Source organism: Scyliorhinus torazame, chromosome 5 (assembly GCF_047496885.1).
Source record: "Scyliorhinus torazame isolate Kashiwa2021f chromosome 5, sScyTor2.1, whole genome shotgun sequence".
NCBI lineage: Eukaryota > Metazoa > Chordata > Chondrichthyes > Carcharhiniformes > Scyliorhinidae > Scyliorhinus > Scyliorhinus torazame.
The window spans coordinates 110,585,893-110,604,956 of record NC_092711.1 but is presented as its reverse complement, the minus strand read 5'-3'; the positions used below and the strand labels follow the sequence as shown (position 1 = coordinate 110,604,956).

The 19,064-nt window shown below is 48.3% G+C and overlaps 1 protein-coding gene across 3 annotated transcripts in view; it reads left to right on the top strand.

The window, feature by feature from the left end:
* Positions 1-18,239, top strand: part of LOC140421651 (uncharacterized) — a 40,040-nt gene extending 21,801 nt beyond the window's left edge. For all 3 annotated transcript variants that reach the window (XM_072506448.1, XM_072506450.1, XM_072506449.1), the window contains exon 3: positions 15,866-18,239. In XM_072506448.1, coding sequence (XP_072362549.1) covers positions 15,971-17,080 — 1,110 coding nt within the window. In that variant the 5' untranslated portion in view covers positions 15,866-15,970 and the 3' untranslated portion in view covers positions 17,081-18,239. The remainder of the gene's footprint in view (positions 1-15,865) is intronic.
* The last annotated feature ends 825 nt before the right edge of the window (positions 18,240-19,064 follow it).

Sequence of the window (19,064 nt, the reverse complement as noted above, 5' to 3'; positions counted from 1 at the left end):
TCACTATCAGATCAGCCGTGACATTATTAAATGGTGGAACAGGCTCAAGGGGTTGAATGTTACACCGCAATTTTAAATAATTGGTTGAATACATCTTATTAAGCTTGGGTATTTTTCCATCTAATGGAGTTGGAATTATTGTGTTAACTTCATGGAGACAATAAGGATGCCAAATGGGTGGATGAAAGGAAACCACTGCCTAAACAGAGCTGTGATGATTGTCACCTATGGTTCTGGTCGCTGCTTATGTCACTCACAACAAGGTCACGTTGTAACACACACAAACTGCACATGTGTGGCATTGGCAGCAAACATAAGAACTAGGAGCAGGATTAGGAAATTCAGCCCCTGGAGCCTGCTCCACCGTTCATTACGATCATGGCTGATCTCATCTCGGACTCAACAACTTTCCTGCCCATTCTCCACAACCCTTCAACCCATTGTAAATTCAACATCTGTCTAACTCCTCATATTTACTCAATGTCTCGGCATCCACTGCATTCTGAGGTAGCGAATTCCACACTTCATGACCCTTTGAAAGAATTAATTTCTCCTAAGCTTTGTTTTAAATCAGCCGTAATCATAACGGATGGCAGAGCAGGTTCGAAGGGCCGAATGGCCTCCTCCTGATTCTATTTTCTATGTTTCTAAAATCCTCAACCCCGTCTGTTCATATGTGACCTTCACCACAAGAACCAGGGCAGCAAGTGTTTGTGAAAACCATCTCCTTCCAGTTCCCCATCAAGTCACACACAGTCCTGACCTGTCTTGACATCCGGTTAGTCACAATTTGGTTACAATCTAATTAGTCCCCACTATAAATTCCATCTCTCTCTCTGAAAACTGAGGCTAAACAAGAACATTCACAACCACAGCAACATATTTCACCTCAAACTGTGTTTCCAACCACATATCCACATCATCACAAAGATCACCTATTTCCACCTCAGTCACATCACCCAATTCTACCCTATTAACAACTGATTGGGTGCCGAAGCCATCACCCATTCCTCGTGATGCAGAGCGAGGCCAGCAGTGTAGGTTCAATTCCCGTACCGGCTGAGGTTATTCATGTAGGCCCTGCCTTCTCAACCCTGCCCCTCGCCTGAGGTGTGGTGATACTCAGGTTAATCACCTCCAGTCAAATCTCCCCTTCAGAGGGGAAGGCAGCCTATGGTCATCAGGGACTATGGCGACTTTAGCTTACCTGTTACCTCCAGAGTTAACTATCCTAACCCACTCCCGCCAGTCTCCCACATTCAACATCCCTGTAATCCAGAGGTCATCTCAGTCAGATGGAAGATAATGTAGGAAAAGGTGAACGTATCCATTTTGGCAGAATGGGGCAGTACGGGGCACAGTGGTTAGCACTGCAGTCTAAATAGGTCCATGATCCCGAATTCAATTCCGGCCTTGGGTGACTGTCTGTGCGGAGTCTGCACATTCTCCCCGTGTCTCCGTGGGTTTCCTCCGGGTGCTCCAGTTTCCTCCCACAGTCCAAAGATGTGAACGTTGGGTGGATTGGCCATGATAAAATTGCCCCTTTGTGTCCAAAAGGTGGTGTTACTAGGTTACGGGGAAAGGGTGGAGGCGTGGGATTATGTAGGATGCCCTTTCCAGGGGCCGGTGCAGACTTGGATGGGCTGCATGGCCTCATTCTGCACTGTAAATTCTATGATTCTATGAAAAGCAGTGTTCTGTTTGTACAGTGTACTGTACCAAAGATGTGCAGGTTAGATGGATTGGCCATGCTAAATATTGCCGCTTAATGTCAGAAGATGTGCAGCTTAGGTGCGGTTACGAAGTTATGGGGATAGGGCAGGGGAGTGGGCCTAGGTAGTCTGCTCTTTCAGAGGGTCGGTGCAGACTCAATGGGCTGAATAGCCTCCTTCTGCACTGTGAGGATTCTATTTAAATGGAGAGACGTTGTAGAACTCTGTTGGACAGAGTGATCTGGGAGCCCTGTCACATGAGTCGCGTAAATGAGTTAGCATGATTAGCAAGTGTTCTTTATTACAATGGGAACAGAATGTAAAAGCCGGGATGTTTTGCTGCAGTTGTACAGGGTGTTGGTGAGGCCACAGCTGGAATAGCGGGCACAGTTTTGTTCTCCTTACTGATGAAAGGATTATAATGACATTAGAATCAGTTGAGAGAAGGTTCACACCCACTGATTTCTGGGATGAGGGGGTTTATTTTATGCAGAAACATTGGCCAGTTTGGGCTTGTCTCCAGTGAGGTTCAGAGAATGAGGTGATCTTATTGAAACATCCAAGATCCTGAGGGGATCGGACAGGGTGGATGCTGAAAGGATGGTTTCCCTTGTGGCAGAGATGAGACCTTTGGGAGTCAGGTTCAAAATACAGGTCTACCATTTAACACAGAGAGGAGGAGCAATGTTTTCTCAGAGGGACATTAGTCTGTGGAATTCTCTTCCTGAGAGAGCAGTGGAATCAGGGTTATTGAATACTTTTAAAGGCAGAGTTAAATTGATTCTTGATGGACGAGGGAGTCAAAGTTATAGGGGATACAGAGGAAAGTAGATTTGAGGCTATCAGATCAGCTAAGATCTTCTCAAATTATGGAGCAGACTCGAGGAGCTGAATGACCCATTCCTGTTTGCATACACGTATATTCATCTGCCGTTTAGTCGATGGAGCAGTAGGTGGGCCTAATGTAAATGATGGGACCTGAGATGATGTGAGGGGAGAGAAACGAGAGAAAGAAGTGAGTTCAGGACTCGGGAACGGAGGAACTTTGGAGATAGTTTAGCCCGATTGGCTGGCAGAAGGGAGGGAAGCAGCAGAGGCAGCTGATCAGATTGTCTCAATCTAAGTGACAAAGAAGCTCCATGGGTTCCTCACACTTGTTGTTGGAGGTGAGGATGGGGGATACAGGGAAGAGCAAGAGACCTTCAAAGGAACAAACTTGCATTCGAGATATTAAAATGATTCATCAAATAGAAATCCAGAGCAGACAATTCTAGTTTCTTTGGAACATTTTTTCTTCTCTTGTTCCCCCAAAGCTGTAAATTCCCGTCCCACACACTCTTCCTCCTCCCTGGGCTGAAACCCAAATCCATCTCACCATCTCACCATTTCTTTCCTCCACTCCCAGTTTTATCCCCCCCTCCCCCCACACACCCCTCTTTCCTCTGCCTGGGTTCAGTTCTCCAGCTCACGTCTGCGAACTGACAATAAAATCAATGATTCATAACTGAGACCAGTTTTATATTCCAGATTTAGTAATTGAATTTACAGGTAGTGTGGTGGAATTTGAACCCATGTCCACACAGGCTTACTCTGGGACCCAGGATCACTATTCCAGTGACATTACCATAGCACAACCATCACGAATCAAATAACATTGAACATCAGCAGAAACAAACTCAAACTATCAAAATGAACAAGGTTGAGTGTGATTAACGGCAGCATTAGAAACAGAATCCAAACTCTCCAATCACCTGTGCACTCGCACATGTGTTAGCAGATTGGCTAACTGTATGAAACCCTTCCCACACTCAGAGCAACTGAATGGTCTCTCCCCAGTGTGAACCCTCTGGTGTGTCAGCAGGGCAGTTGACTGAGTAAATCTCTTCCCACACACTGAGCAGGTGAATGGCCTCTCTCCAGTGTGACTGCAGCGATGAGTTTCCAGGTCCGATGGGTAATTGAATTGCTTCTCACAGTCCCCACATTTCCACGGTTTCCCCATGGTGTGGCTGCGCTTGTGTCTCGACAGGCCGGATGAATGGCTGAAGCCTCGGCCACACACTGAACATGTGTAGGGTTTCTCGCTCTTGTGAACGGTGCGTTTTTGCTCCATGTTCAAATTCCGATGATAGGTGTCAATAAATGGAGCAGCTGTCAGATCTTGAAATGATTTTTTTTTTTTTAAATAATATTTTATTGAAAATTTTTGGTCAACCAACACAGTACATTGTGCATCCTTTACACAACATTGTAACAATACAGATAATAATGACCTTTTTAAATTTAAACAAAAACAACAACAAATAAATAAATATTAAATAACAAAAAATAAAAACTAGCCCTAATTGGCAACTGCCTTGTCTCAGGCCACCCCCCCCCCCCCCCCCCCATCACCCCCCATCCCCTCCCCCCCCCCCCCCCCCCAAGTCCTGGGCCGCTGCTGCTGCCTTCTTTGTTCTCCCCTATCTATCTTTCCGCAAGATATTCGACGAACGGTTGCCACTGCCTAGTAAACCCTTGAGCCGACCCCCTTAGGACGAACTTAATCCGCTCTAACTTTATGAACCCCGCCATATCATTTATCCAGGTCTCCACCCCCGGGGGCTTGGCTTCTTTCCACATTAGCAATATTCTGCGCCGGGCTACTAGGGACGCAAAGGCCAAAACATCGGCCTCTTTCGCCTCCTGCACTCCCGGCTCTTGTGCAACCCCAAATATAGCCAACCCCCAGCTTGGTTCGACCCGGACTCCTACTACTTTCGAAAGCACCTTTGTCACCCCCATCCAAAACCCCTGTAGTGCCGGGCATGACCAAAACATATGGGTATGATTCGCTGGGCTTCTCGAGCACCTCGCACACCTATCCTCCACCCCAAAAAGTTTACTGAGCCGTGTTCCAGTCATATGTGCCCTGTGTAATACCTTAAACTGAATCAGGCTTAGCCTGGCGCACGAGGACGACGAGTTTACCCTGTTTAGGGCATCTGCCCACATCCCCTCCTCAATCTCCTCCCCTAGCTCTTCTTCCCATTTCCCTTTTAGTTCGTCCATCATAGTCTCCCCTTCGTCTCTCATTTCCCTATATATATCCGACACCTTACCGTCCCCCACCCATTTCTTCGAGATGACTCTGTCCTGCACCTCTTGTGTCGGGAGCTGCGGGAATTCCCTCACCTGTTGCCTCGCAAAAGCCCTCAATTGCATGTACCTGAATGCATTCCCTTTGGGGCAACCCATATTTCTCGGTCAGCGCTCCCAGACTCGCAAACTTCCCATCCACAAATAGATCTTTCAATTGCGTCATACCTGCTCTTTGCCACATTCCATATCCCCCATCCATTCCCCCCGGGGCAAACCTATGGTTGTTTCTTATCAGGGACCCCCCCAGTGCTCCGGTCTTTCCCCTATGTCGTCTCCACTGTCCCCAAATCTTCAGTGTAGCTACCACCACCGGACTCGTGGTATAGTTCCTTGGTGAGAACGGCAATGGGGCTGTCACCATAGCCTGCAGGCTGGTCCCCCTACAGGACGCCCTCTCTAATCTCTTCCACGCCGCTCCTTCCTCCTCTCCCATCCACTTACTCACCATTGAAATATTAGCGGCCCAATAATACTCACTTAGGCTCGGTAGTGCCAGCCCCCCCTATCCCTACTACGCTGTAAGAATCCCCTCCTCACTCTCGGAGTCTTCCCGGCCCAAACAAAACCCATGATACTCTTTTCTATCCTTTTGAAAAAAGCCTTCGTGATCACCACCGGGAGACACTGAAACACAAAAAGGAATCTCGGGAGGACCACCATCTTAACCGCCTGCACCCTCCCTGCCATTGACAATGCTACCATATCCCATCTCTTGAAATCTTCCTCCATCTGTTCCACCAACCGCGTCAAATTTAGCCTGTGCAATGTGCCCCAATTCTTAGCTATCTGGATCCCCAGGTAACGAAAGTCTCTTGTTACCTTCCTCAACGGTAGGTCTTCTATTTCTCTACTCTGCTCCCCTGGATGCACCACAAACAGCTCACTCTTCCCCATGTTCAATTTATACCCTGAAAAATCCCCAAACTCCCCAAGTATCCGCATTATTTCTGGCATCCCCTCCGCTGGATCCGCCACATATAGTAGCAGATCATTCGCATATAAAGATACCCGGTGTTCTTCTCCTCCCCTAAGTATTCCCCTCCATCCATTGGAACCTCTCAGCGCTATCGCCAGGGGCTCAATCGCCAGTGCAAACAGTAATGGGGACAGAGGACATCCCTGCCTTGTCCCTCTATGGAGCCGAAAATATGCCGATCCCCGTCCATTCGTGACCACACTCGCCACTGGGGCCCTATACAACAGCTGCACCCATCTAACATACCCCTCTCCGAACCCAAATCTCCTCAACACCTCCCACAGATAATCCCACTCCACTCTATCAAATGCTTTCTCGGCATCCATCGCCACTACTATCTCCGTTTCACCCTCTGGTGGGGCCATCATCATTACCCCTAACAACCTCCGTATGTTCGTGTTCAGCTGTCTCCCCTTCACAAACCCAGTTTGGTCCTCATGAACCACCCCCGGGACACATTCCTCTATTCTCATTGCCATTACCTTGGCCAAGACCTTGGCATCTACATTGAGGAGGGAGATTGGTCTGTAGGACCCGCATTGTAGCGGATCCTTTTCCTTCTTTAAAAGAAGCGATATCGTTGCTTCTGACATAGTCGGGGGCAGTTGTCCCCTTTCCTTTGCCTCGTTAAAGGTCCTCGTCAGTAGCGGGGCGAGCAAGTCCAAATATTTTCTGTAAAATTCAACTGGGAATCCGTCCGGTCCCGGGGCCTTTCCCGTCTGCATGTTCCTAATTCCTTTCACCACTTCTTCTACCGTGATCTGTGCTCCCAATCCCATCCTTTCCTGCTCTTCCACCTTGGGAATTTCCAGCCGATCCAAAAACTCCATCATTCTCTCCCTCCCATCCGGGGGTTGAGCTTCATACAATTTTTTATAAAATGTCTTAAACACTTCATTCACTCTCTCCGCTCCCCGCTCCGTCTCTCCATCTTCGTCTCTCACCCCCCCTATTTCCCTCGCTGCTCCCCTTTTCCTCAATTGGTGTGCCAGCAATCTGCTCGCCTTCTCTCCATATTCATACTGTACACCCTGCGCCTTCCTCCATTGTGCCTCTGCAGTGCCTGTGGTCAGCAAGTCAAATTCCACATGCAGCCTTTGCCTTTCCCTATACAGTCCCTCCTCCGGTGCTTCCGCATACTGTCTGTCCACCCTCAAAAGTTCTTGCAACAACCGCTCCCGTTCCTTACTCTCCTGCTTCCCTTTATGTGTCCTTATTGATATCAGCTCCCCCCTAACCACCGCCTTCAACGCCTCCCAGACCACTCCCACCTGAACCTCCCCATTGTCATTGAGTTCCAAGTACTTTTCAATGCATCCCCTCACCCTTAAGCACACCCCCTCATCCGCCATTAGTCCCATGTCCATTCTCCAGGGTGGACGCCCTCTTGTTTCCTCCCCTATCTCCAAGTCTACCCAATGTGGGGCATGATCCGAAATGGCTATAGCCGTATATTCCGTTCCCCTCACCCTCGGGATCAATGCCCTACCCAACACAAAAAAGTCTATGCGTGAATAGACTTTATGGACATAGGAGAAAAACGAGAACTCCTTACTCCTAGGTCTACTGAATCTCCACGGGTCCACCCCTCCCATCTGCTCCATAAAATCCTTAAGCACCTTGGCTGCTGCCGGCCTCCTACCAGTCCTGGACTTCGACCTATCCAGCCTTGGTTCCAACACCGTGTTAAAGTCTCCCCCCATTATCAGCTTTCCGGTCTCTAGGTCTGGGATGCGTCCTAGCATTCGCCTCATAAAGTTGGCATCGTCCCAGTTCGGGGCATACACGTTTACCAAAACCACCATCTCTCCCTGTAATTTGCCACTCACCATCACGTATCTGCCCCCGTTATCCGCCACTATAGTCTTCGCCTCGAACATTACCCGCTTCCCCACTAATATAGCCACCCCCCTGTTTTTCGCATCCAGCCCCGAATGGAACACCTGCCCCACCCATCCTTTGCGCAACCTAACCTGGTCTATCAGTTTCAGGTGCGTTTCCTGTAACATGGCCACATCTGCTTTAAGTTTCTTAAGGTGTGCGAGTACTCGTGCCCTCTTTATCGGCCCGTTAAGCCCCCTCACGTTCCACGTGATCAGCTGAGTTGGGGGGCTTCCCACCCCCCCCCCCCCCTTGCCGGTTAGCCATCATCTTTTTCCAGCTTCTCGCCCAGTTCCCACGCAGCTGTATTTCTCCCAGACGGTGCCCCCCCCGCCCATCCTTTCCCGTACCCACTCCCCCCTTTCCCCAGCAGCAGCAACCCAGTAATTCCCCCCTCCCCCCCCCCCCCCCCCCCCCGCTGGACCCCCCGCTAGTGTAATTACTCCCCCCATGTTGCTCCCAGAAGTCAGCAAACTCTGGCTGACCTCGGCTTCCCCCCGTGATCACGGCTCGCCCCGTGCGGCGCCCCCTCCTTCCTGCTTCTCTATTCCCGCCATAATTATCATAGCGCGGGAACCAAGCCCGCGCCTCTCCCTCGGCCCCGCCTCCCATGGCCAACGCCCCATCTCCTCTCCCTCCCCACCTCCCCGCATCACCACCTGTGGGAGAAAGAAAAGTTACCATACCGCAGGATTAATCATACAATCAATCTTCGCACCCCCCCCACTCGTCCCACCACTTTGTCCAAACGTTCATTTTCGTAGTCCAATCATTCCAATTTTTCTTCTACAATAAAAGTCCACGCTTCATCCGCCGTCTCAAAGTAGTGGTGCCTCCCTTGATATGTGACCCACAGTCTTGCCGGTTGCAGCATTCCAAACTTTATCTTTTTTTTGTGAAGTACCGCTTTGGCCCGATTAAAGCTCGCCCTCCTTCTCGCCACCTCCGCACTCCAATCTTGATAGACGCGGATCACCGCGTTCTCCCATTTACTACACCGAGTTTTCTTCGCCCATCTAAGGACCATTTCTCTATCCTTAAAACGGAGAAATCTCACCACTATGGCTCTGGGAGCTTCTCCTGCTCTCGATCCTCGCACCATAACTCGGTATGCTCCCTCCACCTCCAACGGACCCGTCGGGGCCTCCACTCCCATTACCGAGTGCAGCATCGTGCTCACATATGCCCCGACGTCCGCCCCCTCCACACCTTCAGGAAGGCCAAGAATCCTCAAGTTGTTCCTCCTTGCGTTATTTTCCAGTGCCTCCAACCTCTCCACAGATCGTTTCTGGTGTGCCTCCTGTATCTCCGACTTCACCACCAGGCCCTGTATATCGTTTTCATTCTCTGCTGCTTTCGCCTTCACGACCCGAAGCTCCTGCTCCTGGGTCTTTTGTTCCTCTTTCAGCCCTTCAATCGCCTGTAATATCGGGGCCAACAACTCTTTCTTCATTTCCTTTTTTATCTCCTCCACGCAGCGTTTCAAAAACTCTTGTTGTTCAGGGCCCCATATGAAACTGCCACCTTCCGACGCCATCTTGGTTTCTGCTTGCCTTCCTTGCCGTTGTTCCAAAGGATCCGCTGCAATCCGGCCACTTTCCTCTCCTTTTTCCATCCGTGTCCAGGGGGAACACCCTTCTGGTTTACCGCACGGTGTTTTCAGCCGTTAAAATTGCCGTTGGGGCTCCTATCAAGAGCCCAAAAGTCCGTTTCACAGGGAGCTGCCGAAACGTGCGACTCAGCTGGTCATCGCCGCACCCGGAAGTCCTGAAATGATGTTTCTGATGTCTCACTGCAAATCCTCTCCTAATATCCTGTGGAATTGATTTTAACAAGAAAACAAGGATGATAGAACTGTAAAGAGGCCTGTAAATCCCCATCCCACACACTCTCCCTCCTCCCTGGACTGAAATCCAAACCCATCTCACCATCTGCACCATTTCTTTCCTCCACTCCCAGTTTTCTCCCTCCCTCTCCTCTGCCTGGGTTCAGTTCTCCAGCTCCTATCTGCAGACTGACAATAAAATCAATGGGTCTTATTGGGGGGTTTGGGGCCTCCAGCGGGTGTTTGTGAATCCTCCCCACCCACCTGCCAGGGTTTCCTTCCTTGTCAGAGATCAGAGTCCTCATTGATTTGAGTGCAAAGTGTAAGCTCTTATTTATTATCCCCCCTCCCCCATCCTCTGATGTGAACCATCCTCCAGTGGCTGAAGCAGGATGGTGCCCGTTAACCTGGGCCTGTTCCCGGGAGGGAGGGAGAAGCTCCGCAGCTGCAAACCAGGGAGCTGACAATGATTGTGAATGGTTTGCGGATCCACTAAGTGTTTCAAAATCATCCCACCCACCGTCTGACGCTGACTCCGCTTCTCCGGGACAAACAAGCGCCGAGCCATCAATCACACTGCGCATGATCCAAACTCTCTCTCTCTCGCACAATACGCATGCGCACTGGTATCCGGCTTCCTCTGCCGCAATGCGCATGCTCAGATCACAATATTCGGGGAGTGATTGACGGTTGATCTGGACCAATAGGAAAAGGCACATTCCTGGAGGACAAGAGGGAGTGGCTGGTCCTCCGACCAATTGGAATGTATAATGGGCGGAGCCAATGTGACTGGAGCATGCGCAGTGTGAGTAATGGCGATGGAGAGCAAGTTCATGTCCGGATTCACAATTGGTAAAGTGTATTTTTGCTTGAATTGAGGGAGCGAAGGACCGACAGGTGGCTGGAGAGGCTTCTTAAACATGTTGTGTAAACTTTAAACCCCAAATAAGAACCTACCGGTTTCCATTTATACAGAGTGGGGGCCACAGCTGCTCGTGATCGGCCCCCATTATTGGCCACCATCTTTATTCGGGGCAATGCAACCGAACGCTGGCAGTGTCGCCAGCTTTGTTGGGGGCAATGTTTTGAATGATTGGGACGTGCCTGGTCCCCATTGTTCAGAATGGAGTCAACTTGTCCATCAAACTACATTACCCTTTGAGTCCCAATGTCTTATTGAGGAGACAGAGCGGTGGCAGAGTAGGGATGACGGAAATGAATCCTGTTCTCTTGAACCCACTTCTTCAGATTCGTCAAATCCCCTCGAAAACTCCTCCTTATCTTAATTCTATGCCCCTGGTTATTGACCTCACTACTGACGAGAAAAAGCTCTTCCTATCTTTCAGGATATAAATTGAACATGGGGAAAAGTGAGTTGTTTGTGGTGCATTCAGGGGAGCAGAGCAGAGAAATAGAGGACTTACCGTTGAGGAAGGTAACAAGGGACTTTCGGTACTTGGGGATCCAGATAGCCAAGAATTGGGGTACATTGCATAGGCTAAATTTAACGCGGTTGGTGGAATAGATGTCCCTGTCATTGGCAGGGAGGGTGCAGCCGGTTAAAATGGTGGTCCTCCCGAGATTCCTTTTTGTGTTTCAGTGCCTCCCGGCGGTGATCACGAAGGCTTTTTTCAAAAGAATTGAGAAGAGTATCATGAGTTTTGTGTGGGCCGGGAAGACCCCGAGAGTGAGGAGGGGATTTTTGTAGCGTAGTAGGGATAGGGGGAGGCTGGCACTACCGAGCCTAAGTGAGTACTACTGGGCCGCCAATATCTCAACGGTGTGTAAGTGGATGGGAGAAGAGGAGGGAGCGGCGTGGAAGAGGCTGGAGAGGGCGTCCTGTAGGGGGACTAGCCTACAAGCTATGGTGATGGCGCCGTTGCCGTTCTCACCGAAGAAATACACCACAAGCCCGGTGGTGGTGGCTACACTGAAAATTTGGGGGCAGTGGAGACGGCATAGGGGAAAGACGGGAGCCTCGGTGCAGTCCCCGATAAGAAATAACCATAGGTTTGTTCCGGGGAGAATGGATGGGGGATTTGGAACATGGCAAAGAGCAGGGGTAACACAATTGAGAGATCTGTTCGTAGATGGGACGTTTGCAAGTCTGGGAGCGCTGACCGAAAAATATGGGTTGCCCCAAGGGAATGCATTCCGGTATATGCAACTGAGGGCTTTTGCGAGGCAACAGGTGAGGGAATTCCCGCAGCTCCCGACGCAGGAGGTGCAGGACAGAGTGATCTCAAAGACATGGGTGGGGGACGGGAAGGTATCAAACATATATAGGGAAATGAGGGACGAGGGGGAGATTATGGTAGATGAGCTGAAAGGGAAATGGGAAGAGGAGCTGGGGGAGGAGATTGAGGAGGGGCTGTGGGCTGATGCCCTAAGTAGGGTAAACTCATCGTCCTCGTGTGCCAGGCTAAGCCTGATACAATTTAAGGTGTTACACAGGGCGCATATGACTGGAGCACGGCTCAGTACATTTTTTGGAGTAGAGGATAGGTGTGCGAGATGCTCGAGAAGCCCAGCGAATCACACCCACATGTTCTGGTCATGTCCGGCACTACAGGGGTTTTGGGTGAGGGTGACAAAGGTGCTTTCGAAGGTGGTGGGGGTCCAGGTCGAACCAAGCTGGGGGTTGGCTATATTCGGGGTTGCAGAAGAGCCGGGAGTGCAGGAGGCGAAAGAGGCTGATGTTTTGGCCTTTGCGTCCCTAGTAGCCCGGCGCAGAATACTGTTGATGTGGAAGGAAGCCAAGCCCCCGGGTGTGGAGACCTGGATAAATGACATGGCAGGGTTTATAAAGTTGGAACGGATTAAGTTCGTCCTAAGGGGATCGGCTCAAGGGTTCACCAGGCGGTGGCAACCGTTTGTCGAATACCTCACAGAAAGATAGAGGGAATGGAAAAGAAGAAGACAGCAGCAGCAACCCGGGGGGGGGGGGGGGGGGGGGGTGGGGGGAGGAACCAGAAGGATTCTCAGGGATGTTAGTGTATATGTATAATATGTATAGGTAGTTGTTATAGGTAATTGTATATTGGATTGTTGGATTGTATTTCTGGAGAGTATTTATTTTGTACAAGGCAGTTGCCATGTAGTTTTGTTTTTGATTTTGTTTATATATTATTTATTTCTTTGTTTAAAACTGGCCATTGTTATTTATATTGTTATATTGCTGTGTAAAGGATACACAATGTACTGTCATGTTTGGCCAAAAAATCTTGAATAAAATATATTTAAAAAAAAAAAAAAGCTCTTCCTATCTACCCTGTTTATGTCCTGCCCCATGTGGGTCTGTTCAGTCACATGAAGACCCATGGCTGAAACTCACAACCCTGAGTAGATGTCCTTCTGGAGTCCAGGGGCTGCTGACAATGACGAGGGACAGTGTGGAGTAGGCAGCATGAGCAGGTATCCTGGGCCAGGGTGGCGAGGAGGGAATGTTGCGAATTTCTATCCTGGACTGATTATGATGGATTTTGGAAACTCCTTTTCCAAGCGGTTAGAAAGGCGATTTACACACCGCACACTTAAACTAAGAGAAATGTTTATCCCTTTGCAATTACTATCCTGGACTAACACTGCTGACTTTTGTAAACGGCATTCAGAGGAGGATTTGCAGACAGGTGACTGAACCAAATATCACATCAAAATCTTACATTGTGACTTGATTCATCAGGACATGGATATTATTGGTCTTTGAGTGTAAGCATTGAGTTCCAGGTCATTACCACTGTGTAAAATTTCTTCCTGACATTCCCCTGTATAATCTTGCTCAAAATCTTCAATGTGTCCCATAATGCTTTTCGACAGCTAATGGGGACAGCTATTTTTTTAAATTATAATCGGCCTTAGCTAAACGTATTAGAAACTTGTACACCTTTATCAAATCTATCCTAAGTCCCATTTACTCCAAGGAAAACAACCCCAGTTTCTCCAATGTAACTTTGCAAATATAATCCATCATCCCTTTGAGAGGGGCGAGGATTAATGAGGATAGTGATGTAGTGAGGGGGAGAGGATTAATAAGGAAAGAGGTAGTGAGGGGGAGAGGATTAATGAGGAAAGTGAGGTAGTGAGAGGGAGAGGATTAATGAGGAACGAGGTAGTGAGGGGGAGAGGATTAATGAGGAAAGTGAGGTAGTGAGAGGGAGAGGACTCATGAGGAAGAGGTAGTGAGTGGGCGAGGATTAATGAGGAAAGTGAGGGGGGAGGATTAATGAGGAAAGCGAGGTAGGAGGGGAGGATTAATGAGGAAAGTGAGGTAGTGAGGGGGAGAGGATTAATGAGGAAAGTGAGGGGAGAGGATTAATGAGGAAAGAGAGGTAGTGAGGAGGGGAGGATTAATGAGGAAAGAGAGGTAGTGAGGGGGAGAGGATTAATGAGGAAAGTGAGGGGAGAGGATTAATGAGGAAAGAGAGGTAGTGAGGGGGAGGATTAATGAGGAAAGTGAGGTAGTGAGGGGGAGAGGATTAATGAGGAAAGTGAGGGGAGAGGATTAATGAGGAAAGAGAGGTAGTGAGGAGGGGAGGATTAATGAGGAAAGAGAGGTAGTGAGGGGAGGATTAATGAGGAAAGTGAGGTAGTGAGGGGGAGAGGATTAATGAGGAAAGTGAGGGGAGAGGATTAATGAGGAAAGAGGTAGTGAGGAGGGGAGGATTAATGAGGAAAGTGAGGTAGTGAGAGGGAGAGGACTAATGAGGAACGAGGTAGTGAGTGGGAGAGGATTAATGAGGAAAGTGAGGGGGGAGGATTAATGAGGAAAGCGAGGTAGGAGGGGAGGATTAATGAGGAAAGTGAGGTAGTGAGGGGGAGGATTAATGAGGATAGTGAGGTAGTGAGGGGGAGAGGATTAATGAGGAACGAGGTAGTGAGGGGGAGAGGATTAATGAGGAAAGTGAGGTTGTGAGGGGGAGAGGATTAATGAGGAAAGTGAGGTAGTGAGGGGGAGGATTAATGAGGAAAGTGAGGGGAGAGGATTAATAAGGAAAGAGAGGTAGTGAGGGGGAGGATTAATGAGGAAAGTGAGGTAGTGAGGGGGAGGATTAATGAGGAAAGTGAGGGGAGAGGATTAATGAGGAAAGAGAGGTAGTGAGGGGGAGGATTAATGAGGAAAGAGAGGTAGTGAGGGGGAGGATTAATGAGGAAAGTGAGGTAGTGAGGAGGGGAGGATTAATGAGGAAAGTGAGGTAGTGAGGGGGAGGATTAATGAGGAAAGTGAGGTAGTGAGGGGGAGGATTAATGAGGAAAGTGAGGGGAGAGGATTAATGAGGAAAGAGAGGTAGTGAGGGGGAGAGGATTAATGAGGAAAGAGAGGTAGTGAGGAGGAGGATTAATGAGGAAAGTGAGGTAGTGAGGGGGAGGATTAATGAGGAAAGTGAGGTAGTGAGGGGAGGATTAATGAGGAAAGTGAGGTAGTGAGGGGGAGAGGATTAATGAGGAAAGAGGTAGTGAGGGGGAGAGGATTAATGAGGAAAGTGAGGTAGTGAGGGGGAGAGGATAAATTAGGAAAGTGAGGTAGTGAGGGGGAGGATTAATGAGGAAAGTGAGGTAGTGAGGGGGAGGATTAATGAGGAAAGTGAGGTAGTGAGGGGGAGGATTAATGAGGAAAGTGAGGTAGTGAGGGGGAGGATTAATGAGGAACGTGAGGTAGTGAGGGGGAGAGGATAAATTAGGAAAGTGAGGTAGTGAGGGGGAGAGGATTAATGAGGAAAGAGGTAGTGAGAGGGAGAGGATTAATGACGATAGTGAGGTAGTGAGAGGGAGAGGATTAATGAGGATAGTGAGGGGAGACGATTAATGAGTAAATTCCAGAGCGTGGGGCCCAGGTAACTGATAGACTGGTCACCAAAATTGTGGAGTGATTAAAATCGGAAATGTTCAAGAGGCTGGAATTAAATAATCCAGATATATGAAGTCCATCCCCAGCCCCTCTTTTTCTATTTCCATTTATTTTTCTCTCTCCCTCTTTGAACCTCATCTCTCATTGCCTCTCTCTCTCTCTCTCGGCTCTCATTGCCTGTCCTGCCTATCCCACTCTCTCATTGATCCCCCCCCCCTCTCTTTCTGTTTCAATCTCTCTCTCACACATTGTCTCTCTTACTCTCATTGCCTCTCTATGTTTCCCCCCCTCACCGCTCCCTCAGTTGGAAGGGTCCATCTCTGATCAATGTCACTGAACCAGTCGGGTTTTTACGACAATCTGACAGTTTTCAGTCACTTTTTCCCAATGATGGTCCCACAAATGACCAGCTTCATTATGCTCAATTTCACAACCTGTCTTTGTGTGTTTCACTCCCTCTTTTCTCTTTTGAATCAATTTCACAGGTGAGAAGGGGAGGATTGCGGTCAAGAAACTCAAACCCAATATCACATTTGGGTTTGATGCCATCGCCCACTTTATCCTAAACTGAATATCATCGGAATTTGAACATGGAAGAAAAAAGCCCCGTTCACAGCGGAGAGAAACCGTACACGTGCTGTGTGTGTGGTCGAGGCTTTAACCAATCATCTGACCTGTTGAAACATAAATGCAATCACAGCGGGGAGAAACCGTGGAAATGTGGAGATTGTGGGAAGAGATTTAATCACCCGTCTGAGCTGGAAACTCATCGACGCAGTCACACCGGAGAGAGGCCGTTCACCTGTCCTGAGTGTGAGAAGGGATTCACTCAGTCATCCCACCTGCTGAGACACCAGCGAGTTCACACTGATGAGAGACCTTTTCAATGCCCAGACTGCAGGAAGTGCTGTAAAAGCTTTAGCGATCTGATGTCCCATCAACGTATTCACACTGACGAGAGACCTTTTAAATGTCCAGACTGTGGGAAATGCTATAAAAGTTCTGGGGAACTGATACGTCATCAACGTGTTCACACTGAGGAGAAACCGTTTAAATGCTTGGACTGCGGGAAGAGTTATAAAAGTTCTGGAGAACTGATGTCTCATCAACGTGTTCACACTGACGAGAGACCTTTCAAATGTCCAGACTGCGGGAGGTGCTATAAAAGTTCTGGAGAACTGATGCACCATAAACGTGTTCACACTGACGAGAGGCCGTTCAGGTGCTCTCACTGTGGGACTGGGTTCAGGAAATCATCTGGCCTCACTGAACACCAGCGAATTCACACTGGAGAGAGGCCGTTCACTTGCACGGAATGTGGGAAGAGATTCACTCAGTCATCCACCCTGCGGAGACACCAGCTGGTTCATACTGAGGAGAGACCTTTTAAATGCCAAGACCGCGGGAAATGCTATAAAAGTTCCGGGGAACTGATGCTCCATCAACGTGTTCACACTGATGAGAGACCGTTCAGATGCTCTCACTGTGAGTCTGGGTTCAAACAATCATCTCAACTCTCTAAACACCAGCGTGTTCACACTGGGGCGAGGCCATTCACCTGCACTGTGTGTGGGAAGGGATTCACTCAGTCATCCAGTCTGCTGACACACCAGCAGGTTCACAGTGAGGAAGCATTTAAATGCCCAGTCTGCAATAAGGGATATAAACGCCCTGAGGACATCCCACCTCATGACATATAAGCAGGTTCACATTGGTGAGAGGCCGTTCACCTGCTCCGAGTGTGGGAAGGGATTCACTCAATCATCCAAACTGCTGAGACACCACTGAGTTCACAAGTGACTTCAGGAGTTGTATTTTGCTGTCAACCACATCAGTGATGGATATCACACTGTCTGCAGAATTTGCTTTAGAATAAGGACATGTATAAGCAGCAGAAATTAATATACCATGTGTTTTAATTCTAAGTGGAATAAAACAATTTAAGAGAAAGGTCTTTCAAAAGTCAGTAGGAGCTACAAAAACTTTCGATGTCCCCTGGGATCATTGAGTCACCTCAGACAAATGCAGGGCTTCAGAACAGCCCATAAATTCTTCAAATTACCTTCCTGCAATTCTCACCACAAGCCAGGGCACTTGAAGGTATATAGAGATAGCAAGTAGAATAAAAGAAGCAAACTTCCTTCTTAGCTATGGAACCTTAGACACTTGAGAATGCCATTTGAAACAGTGGCTATCTGGACATCTATATATTGAAGAATATTGACACATTAAAAATAGAGAAAAGTAGAGGTGTGTCTCGAACAACTCCCTGTCCGACCACATTACACAAGCCATACACCAAATAGGAAGAAATGTGTATGTAAACAGGCAGATTCACAGAATCGGTACTCACTCTCTCTCCTGCTAAGAGTGCAGTCAAAGTTCTGTTCCTCAGCCTGCTTCGTCAAACAAAGACCATCGTGGATTTTGTAAGTATGTTTCTATTGAACTTCTTCGAAATGTATTAGAAATTGATATGAGATACTTCAGGATTTTCTATGTTTAGATATATCCTTCTCTTAGAGACGTTAGTGTGTTAGCAGATGACAAAGGGCTGTTAACTGATTTCTATTTTTAAAGGACTGTTAATCAATTCATATTTTTAACTCTGCAATTCTGTATGTATAAATTGAAAGTATTTTATAATATACTATTAGAAATAAACTGTGCAGTCTTACTCTCAATAATTTTGTATCCTTTCTGCTGTTGACCCTGTTATGTCTTTATTCATAAACTTCAATTCTACTGAACACGTTTTGAAAGTTCCTGTATACACCATCTACAGCACAAACCTCATCCACAAAAAAGTTGTATTAATAAAAGATGATTTACCATTAATAAATTTTATATCAGTCCATACTTGCTGATTTGGGTGTTAATATTTTCCTGGATTTTGACTTCTGGTTGCACGTGGTGAACTCTTTGGTGTCTCAGCAGAGTGGACGAGGTAGTGAATCCCTTCACACACTTGGAATAGACAAATGGCCTCTCCCCAATGTGAACTCGCCGGTGGACCAGTAGGTTAGATGACAGTGAATCCCTTCCCACAATCAGAGCAGGTGAACGGCCTCTCCCCAGTGTGAATTCTCTGGTGTGGCAACAGGTCGGTTGACTGAGTGAATCCCTTTGCACAATTGGAGCAGGTAAACGGCCTGTCCCTGGTGTGAACTCGCTGGTGTACAGCGAGTTGAGATGATCGCTTGAATCCCATTACACAGCGAGAGCACCTGAATAGGCTCTCATCATTGTGAACACGTTGATGAGACATCAGTTCGCCAGAACTTTTATAGCAGTTCCAACAGTCTGGGCATTTAAACAAACTCTCATCAGTGTGAACCCGCTGCTGTGTTAGCAGATGGGCTGAAATAGTAAATCCCTCCCCACATGTAGAGCAGGTGAACATCCTCTCCCCAGAGTGACAACGCCAGTGCTTTTCAAGGTCAGAAGGGGTCCTGAATCCCTTCCCACAATTCCCACATCCCCTCAGTCTTCCCAGTCTGCTTCACTGTGATGCTGACAGCAGGACACTCTTCCCAGGCTGCTTCACTGTGACGCTGACAGCAGGACACTTTTCCCAGTCTGCTTCACTGCGATGCTGACAGCAGGACACTCTTCCCAGTCTGCTTCGCTGAGATGCTGACAGCAGGACACTCTTCCCAGTCTGCTTCACTGTGATGCTGACAG